Source organism: Capricornis sumatraensis, chromosome 14 (assembly GCF_032405125.1).
Source record: "Capricornis sumatraensis isolate serow.1 chromosome 14, serow.2, whole genome shotgun sequence".
NCBI classification, from domain to species: Eukaryota; Metazoa; Chordata; class Mammalia; order Artiodactyla; family Bovidae; genus Capricornis; species Capricornis sumatraensis.
Window position 1 is genome coordinate 36,437,732 of NC_091082.1, and position 7,575 is coordinate 36,445,306.

The following is a 7,575-nucleotide window of genomic DNA, read 5'->3' on the forward strand; positions in this document are numbered from 1 at the left end:
TAGCTTCCATAAAGTGAGGAAGATAATAGTTCCTCCCTCTGAGGGCACTTGTCTGGATCTGATGCAGTGCTTGGCCCACTGCAAGGCAGGTAGCTTCCTCCTGTCTGGGATGCCCCCCACTCCCCACCCCCACAAAGTGGTAATGAGCATTGGCCCACCTGACCCTAGGGGCTGGGCTGGAGCAGAGTGTCATACAGCTGTAAGGGCCTGGACCCTTATTTCTTCTCATCCCTTCCTGCCTATAGATAGCACCCTCCTGCTGAAGCCAGGAACACCTGGCAAGGGCCTCAAGTTCTCTAAAATGATGATTTGAAATTAAGCATAAGAAAAGCAAGGTAATAAAAAATAAAACTTTATTAAAGCAGCCAAACTTAGCAACATTGAACAACACATTTTCAATGGTACACCTATGAAGCAAGAGTTAAATATAACACAGTCTAAGATGTGCATTTCTGATTGTGATAAGTCTAAGTCACTCACTTCTTTTCCTTTTACTAATTCGAGAAGTCCTGGTCATGTTTCGTACACCTTGACTCAGCAACAAGCTGACCCTGCTGTGAGCTCCAGTGGGAGGACCTCAGTTGAAGGAGTCATCCATTGAAGGTCTCCAGGCCTGCCTACACAGCTGGGGCTCTGAATGAAGTCCCAGCCTCCCTCTCCTCCAAATGTGTGAGGTCTGCAGGGCTGCATCTCATTTCCAGCCACCCCTTCATAGCATCTTCTAACATGAGACAGGAAGGGAAACCAGCGCTGCTGGGTCTAACAGACGGAAGGAGGTTTATCATGAGGACCTGAAGCTGACTGAACCTCTATCAGCTCACCCTACATGGCCCTCACAGCCGAGGGCTCTGGACACAGGGGAGGGCAGACCCAGGCTGCCTTAGTCCTTCTTGCCTCCTGGGACTGGGTTTCTCGTGAGGAGCTTCCCTGAGCTGGTTGGGGTCAGTGTGGTCACTGTGGGGGATTCCAGCTTGACTCTGTCCAGGAGGGTCTTCTTGAGGGCAGCTGGGGAGACCTTCTCTTGGTCAGCCATGGACTGCAGCTCTCTGTAGGCAAAACCCCAAGAGGTTGAAGGAGCTACAGCTAGATACACAAGGTCTCCCCATCCACTTAACTCCAACCCTTGTTGACTGAATACCACCCGAACTTAGAACCCCAAACCAAACACTCCCCTAAGCTTCTCAGAAGTGCTATTTAACTAAGTATGGCTTACTACACGGATGCAGAGCCTCAAGTGTTATCTGTGATCAGCTAGGGAGAGAGAGAGTGGGGAAAAAAAAAATCACAGAATTGGGGGTCAAAGACTTGAAGTCGAATCCTACCTCCATCACTTACTAGCTGTTTGACTTTGGGAAAGTTTGACTTTGGGAAAGCTGTTACCTCTAAACCTCAACTTCCTCATCTGGAAATCAAAGTTAAACCTCAGTTATCAGAACTGTGTAAGAATTACACGAATTAAGGCCTGCAAACCCTTAGGTTCACAGAGTCTAATAAGTGGGTTAACAAAGCACAGACTCCACCACTGCTAATGGGACTACAGAAGGCAGATTCTGGAGGGCCTGGGCGGAAAAGGAGAGCAACCCACCGTGTTCGGATACAGGAGGCCTCAACCGCGTTGATGAGCAGAGAGCGGAAGCCCCCGCTCTCGAGGAAGTGCAGGGCGTGGATGGTGGCCCCCCCGGGGGAGCACACATTGTCCTTGAGCTGGCCGGGATGCTGCTCTGAGTCCAACAGCATCTTGGCAGCTCCCTAAGGCAGGAAGGGCCATTAGAGGAGAAAACTGCTGGTGCCCCTTGGGATGAGCTTCTCCACACTCACTCCTCCCCAGTCCCTATCCCAGCTTCCGCACCAAGCCCTACCCTGGCTCAGAGAGCCCTAAGAATCCCATCCCATCCCCACACCAGGGTCCAGAACACGCAGGGAGAAGATACTAACCAGCAAGGCCTGGGCCCCCAGTCGGACAGCCAGGCGCCGCGGCAGGCCCATCTTCACCCCACCATCAGCCAACGCGTCCAGGGCCATGAACGCCTGTGAAGACACTCACTGAGCCCCGGGGCTGCAGGTACTCAGGGGCATGCGTTAGGGTCTTTTCCTGACGACTAGCTCCAAGGGTCAACCTCCTCCACCAGACAGCCTCGCCCAAGCGGTGGGCGACACACCCAGCCCAGGCTTGCCTGCCAGCCCATCTTGCATCCCAGGGTGCCCAGAGGGCTGAGTGAGTATATGAGGGCCTCACATAGGCAGGTCCGCTGCCGCTGAGCCCTGTGACAGCGTCGATCAGGTCCTCCTCCACCTCCGTGCAGAAGCCCACGCTGCTCATGAGCTGCTCCAGGAGCTGCCCGTCCTCCACCAGGGCGTGGGTGCCTGTGGCATACACTGTCGCGCCCTCCCGCACCAACACAGGTGTGTTGGTCATACAGCGGATCACCTTGGGTGCTGGCTGGAAAGCCATCAGCTTCTGGGGTGAAGGCAGAGCGCCGAGTGAACTGCCAGTCCCACCAGCACCCACCCCCTCCTCCCATCAACAGGGGCGCCAGGGCTGAGATGGACCTTTTCCACAGAGCTGATGGTGACGCCAGCCGCACAGGACACCACGATGTGCCTGGCCTGGACGTCGGCCCCGATCTCGTCCAGGATGAAGGGGATGATGTGTGGCTTCACGGCCAGGAACAGCACGTCACTGTGCCTGACCGTCTCCTTGTTGCTCCGGGTCAGGTTCACACCCATCTTCTGCAGGAGACCACCAGGCTCACACCGTGTGGCAGCCTCATGAGCCCTGGCCCTCTCCAGGAGCAGCTGAACCCCTCCAAGCTCACATGGCCAAGGGTAGCCTGGAATTCCCTACCCTGTTCCCCTCAGAGTTTGCCCCTACCCCCATTGCCTCGAAGTTTTCCAGTGTTGCTACTGGGCAAGTGAGTGCTGGACATGGACAAGCTTCCCCATGGCAAACAGGAAATCGCTGTCCCCCATCCCCACCAGTTCTCTGGCACCCAAGGCACCCCTCTGCCAGGTAAGACATCTCCATGGCTGAAAAGTGGCACAGGTAAAGGGAAAGGTGAAATGCTGATGCCCAATGGTCAGAAGCAGGGCTCTCTCCCAACCCTGGACACTTGTTCATCAGGGTGCCTGGTCTCTGTGTGGTCTAGGGGTGTAGTTGAGGACACCCCTCTAAGACATCACACTAAGAAACAAGGCCCTCCAGTGATGGCAACACCTGCCATCCCTGGCCCAGACACTGCCTGTTACTTGCCGCCTGCCTCTCCCACACTGCTCAGGTTTTGGGTGAAGACTTGGAATATTCTTTGTTCAGAAAGAGGAAAAACTAACTTGCCAGGTTCCTTCCCAACATGCTCATTTACGCCTCAGAATAGCTCAGCAAAGTGACTACTGTGGGCTTCATTTTATAAATGTGGAAACTGAGGCTAAGAGCAGCTAAATACCTTAACTGATTAAGCTAAGTACCTCAGCTAAGGACCTTAACTGAGCTAGTGGATGAAGCAAAGTGAATATTTTATTGGGTACATACTATGTGCTAGGTGCTTTCCACACATCAAAACCTCAACTAACCTTCTAATCACCCCAGTGTCTGGACTGGAACCCAAGTTGGTCTGCCTGGATACTCGCACCACCCTGAGCTGCCCCAGGAAAGATGGAGGACAGTGATGCTCCTGGTGGGGAGGTCAGCGCCGGCCACGGAACAGCACAGGGGTTCAGCTCATCAGGCCACCCTTCTCCTGGGTCTCCGCCCCGTTCCCCAAACCCTCATACCCCACCTACCCTGAGAGCGGACACCGTAGGCAGGTCCATTTCCGGGGAGCTGGCTATTATTTTGTGAGCCGACAGGATGCCTACAGAAGACAGGGCTTTTCGACTGGGGATCATGGCCCACCCGGTTCCCATGTTTTCCCTGTGGACAGCAGAGTCAAAACCCACGCAACTCCGACCGTTGTGGAGACGGTCGCTGGTGCACCTCGGCCCCTTAATCCCTTATTAGGGATTTAGGAATCCTTAATTCTACAATGCGGGAGACCCGGGTTCGATCCCTGGGTCGGGAAGATCCGCTGGAGAAGGAAATGGCAATCCACTCCAGTACTGTTGCCTGGAAAATCCCATGAACAGAGAAGCCTGGTAGGCTACAGTCCATGGGGTCACAAAGGGTTGGACACGACTGAGCAACTTCACTTAATTTCAAGTTCCCCTTTCCTCATTCCTTCACCTTAGTGCGGCGGAGGGCGGTCAAAAGCTAGGCTGGGGATCTTCCGCGCCCCCGCCTCCCGCCTTCAGGCGCTTACCTGCGGCCGTGAAGCCCCGCGCCAAGGCGCAGGCCAGCTGGCCGGCGCCGATAAAACCCACGCTCATGGTTATCCGGGCTCCCCCTCTGCCCGGCCGCCGCAGGAGTCCGCTCAGAGGGTCCCTGAGAGAAACGTGGAAAACCGAGAGCGTAGCCAGCCCATCGACAAGGAGCCTGATCCGAGGAAACGCTCGCAGCTTCCGGCCGCTATTCCACAACCCCGCCTCTCTCACGCTCACCCACCACGCCGCAGGGTTAAACGGCCCCGCCCTGCCAGGGGGACCAATCCGCGGCCGGGACCGGGCCGTGTGCCCGCCTTCTGACACGGGATTTGTGGGCGGAAGCTCTGTCCCAGCGCGCGACGCCCGGATCTCCGCGTCGCGGACGACTCCGCCCTGGGTGTCCCCCGAGCCCCGCCCCCACCTGCGGGCGGAGATCACCGCTGGTACCCCGGCACGACCCTAGGCTGAGGCCAGCGGCGAGGTCTGGCTTATATTATTTCTGGTGCTAGCCGTCAGCCGCCTTTCGAAGGCTAGAGAAACTCTCCAGGTTGCTGATTTGAGGGGACGAATGTGACGCTCCTGGTGAGGCTTTAGACTGGAGCGTGGAGGCCCGTGGGCTACAAGTCAGGCTTCTCGGTGCACCCGGGGATTATCGAGGTTGGAGCTGGGAGTTCCCCCGCTACCGCCCGCACCCTCTCGGCGCGCGCGGGGAGGCGGTGGGGAAGCCCCGGTTATTTACTTGAACTTACATGGTTTACGCGATTGTCTTAACTAGGATTACAAACAGAACCAGTTCCTCTGTTTAGGAAATGATGGGCTCCTTCAGTTCAGTCGCTCAGTCGTGTCCGACTCTCTGGGACCCCATGAATTGCAGCACGCCAGGCCTCCCTGTCCATCACCAACTCCCGGAGTTCACTCAAACTCACGACCATCGAGTCGGTGATGCCATCCAGCCATCTCATCCTCTGTCGTCCCCTTCTCCTCCTGCCCCCAATCCCTCCCAGCATCAGAGTCTTTTCCAATGAGTCAATTCTTAGCATGAGGTGGCTAAAGTACTGGAGTTTCAGCTTTAGCATCAGTCCTTCCAAAGAACACCCAGGACTGATCTCCTTCAGAATGGAGTGGTTGGATCTCCTTGCAGTTCAAGGGACTCTCAAGAGTCTTCTCCAACACCACAGTTCAAAATCATCAATTATTCGGCGCTCAGCTTTCTTCACAGTCCAACTCTCATGTCCATACATGACCACTGGAAAAACCGTAGCCTTGACTAGACAGACCTTAGTCGGCAAAGTAATGTCTCTGCTTTTGAATGTGCTATCTAGGTTGGTCATAACTTTCATTCCAAGGCTCCTTAGGACCTGACTAAGGTATCCTCTGACCATGCTACTTGCTTTCAAAAGCTTCACAAATGTGATATTTACTTTTTCATCACTAGTAAATTTAAGAGAATTGATGCTTTTGAACTGTGGTGTTGGAGAAGACTCTTGAGAGTCCCTTGGACTGCAAGGAGATCCAGCCAGTCCATCCTAAAGGAAATCAGTCCTGAATATTCATTGGAAGGACTGATGCTGAAGCTGAAATTCTAATACTTTAGCCACCTGATGTGAAGAACTGCCTCACTGATAACTTTCTCTGATTAGCAAATAATACATGCATTTGGAAAATACAAAAAATAAATGTAAGAAGTCAAAATCACCCACAGTCATACTTCCTAAGGATCGTTTCTTGCAGGCATTTTTGGTATATTTCCTTACACATTTTCTGTGCATACAGACCTTTTCCATCATTGGAAATAAATGATACACATATGGTTTTGAAATTTCTATGCTAGATATACAATAAATATTTTCCAAAGTTACTGGAAAGTTATTTAAAATAAGATTTTGGTGACTACTTACTATTCCATTGTACAGATGCTCAGTCACTCAGATTTTATTTTCTTATGATGACCTTGCTGACTAAAGATCCATTTTGTTTGTGCAGTGGCCCCTGCTGTGGCGCTCATGATCATTATGTTTGATGCCTGTGAACTTCCTTTGGAAGCAAGTGTTTATATGTATAACAACAAGTAACAAGTGAAAGTCACTCAGTTGTGTCCAACTCTTTGCGACTCCATAGACCATACAGTCCATGGAATTTTCCGGGCCAGAATACTGGAGTGGTTAGCTATTCCCTTCTCCAGGGGATCGTCCCAACCCAGGGATCGAACCCAGGTCTCCCACATTGTGGACAGATTCTTTTACCAGCTGAGCCACCAGGGAAGCCCTGGGCACAAGTGTTGAATAGATGAGATAGGATGGGATGGGATGGGATGGGACAGAACGGGACAGGACCTCCTCACCACCCAGCCACTTGGACACACCTTCAGGAATAGTCAGAGGCTGATGCTTCTATTCAACCACAGACATACACTCACCTTGTCTGGTACCTGTCTTCTTGGGTGCCTATTCTATCCCTTGACTCCATCTGAAGGGATAGAGCAGCCCAGAAAGAAAGTGGGGAGTTTGCTAAGATTCCAAAACTGCCCACCGCACTTCTCTCCTCTGATCCTCTCATCCACCAGTCAGATGGGTTCAGCTGTTCCTGCCCTTCCTCCCTTCTCACCCCCCACAGTCCTTCCCCCCTGTTCCCCTCTAGCTGTCCCAACAAAGTGGGCCATGCTTCACTTCTTCAGTCTCAAGGCCTTCCTGGTCTGTCTCTGATAGTAGGTTCATTTGTCCTAATGTTAAGGGAACCACACTGATTGAAACTGCCCACCCTGGCCAGGCACCATAGTAACTATTTGCATGAGTTGTTTTACGACAGGAAATCCTGGTAAGGAACACGGAACTAATAAGCCACCAACAATCAGAAGAGTTCAGGAAAGATCAAAAGGAGACACCACATGTCCGACCACCTCCCAAAATCCTCCTCTCTGGCATCCATCTTGGCTGAACAAGGTGTGCACCACCAGGAAGGACTCTGAGTCAGAATGATTGGCTAAAGACAACCCAGAAACTAATCCCATCACCATAAAACCCGAGACTGTGAGCCACGTGGTAGAGCGGTTCTCCTGGTTTCCCTTACCCTACTGCTCTCCACCCGGGTGCCCTTTCCCAATAAAATCTCTTGCTTTGTCAGCACATGTGTCTCCTCGAACAATTCATTTCTGAGTGTTAGACAAGAGCCCAGTTTTGGGCCCTGGAAGGGGTCCGCCTTCCTGCAACAAATAGCAACTCTGGTGGGACTCTTCTTCTCTGCGACTGATATCCTGACCACTCGGGGTACTCAGGAGCCAGCTTG

At 52.9% G+C, this 7,575-nt stretch overlaps 1 protein-coding gene across 4 annotated transcripts; it reads right to left on the minus strand.

The window, feature by feature from the left end:
- Positions 1 to 381: 381 nt before the first annotated feature.
- PYCR2 (pyrroline-5-carboxylate reductase 2) lies at positions 382 to 4,471 on the minus strand. 4 transcript variants are annotated; one of them, XM_068986125.1, is made up of 7 exons: positions 4,293 to 4,471; positions 3,778 to 3,848; positions 2,551 to 2,727; positions 2,237 to 2,458; positions 1,936 to 2,028; positions 1,586 to 1,749; positions 382 to 1,046 (listed from the first exon to the last, which is right to left on the minus strand). In XM_068986125.1, the coding sequence occupies exons 1-7, from the start codon at positions 4,357 to 4,359 to the stop codon at positions 881 to 883; spliced, it is 960 nt and encodes a 319-aa protein (XP_068842226.1). In that variant the 5' UTR covers positions 4,360 to 4,471; the 3' UTR covers positions 382 to 880. The 4 variants fall into 4 exon arrangements, with proteins under 4 accessions (XP_068842226.1, XP_068842225.1, XP_068842228.1 ...); XM_068986124.1 differs by having other exon boundaries at positions 2,551 to 2,730; XM_068986127.1 differs by lacking the exon at positions 2,237 to 2,458 and having other exon boundaries at positions 2,551 to 2,730.
- Positions 4,472 to 7,575: the final 3,104 nt, after the last annotated feature.

What these genes read in the sequence shown, in the direction of transcription:
- PYCR2 (XM_068986124.1), bottom strand. Translation starts at nt 4,359, where the DNA reads ATGAGCGTGGGTTTTATCGGCGCCGGCCAGCTGGCCTGCGCCTTGGCG. An exon ending in GCGGGGCTTCACGGCCGCAG is followed by an intron (nt 3,849 to 4,292) that starts GTAAGCGCCTGA and finishes TGTCTTCTGTAG; the next exon opens with GCATCCTGTCGGCTCACAAA. An exon ending in GCGGCAGCGGACCTGCCTAT is followed by an intron (nt 2,029 to 2,236) that starts GTGAGGCCCTCA and finishes GTGTCTTCACAG; the next exon opens with GCGTTCATGGCCCTGGACGC.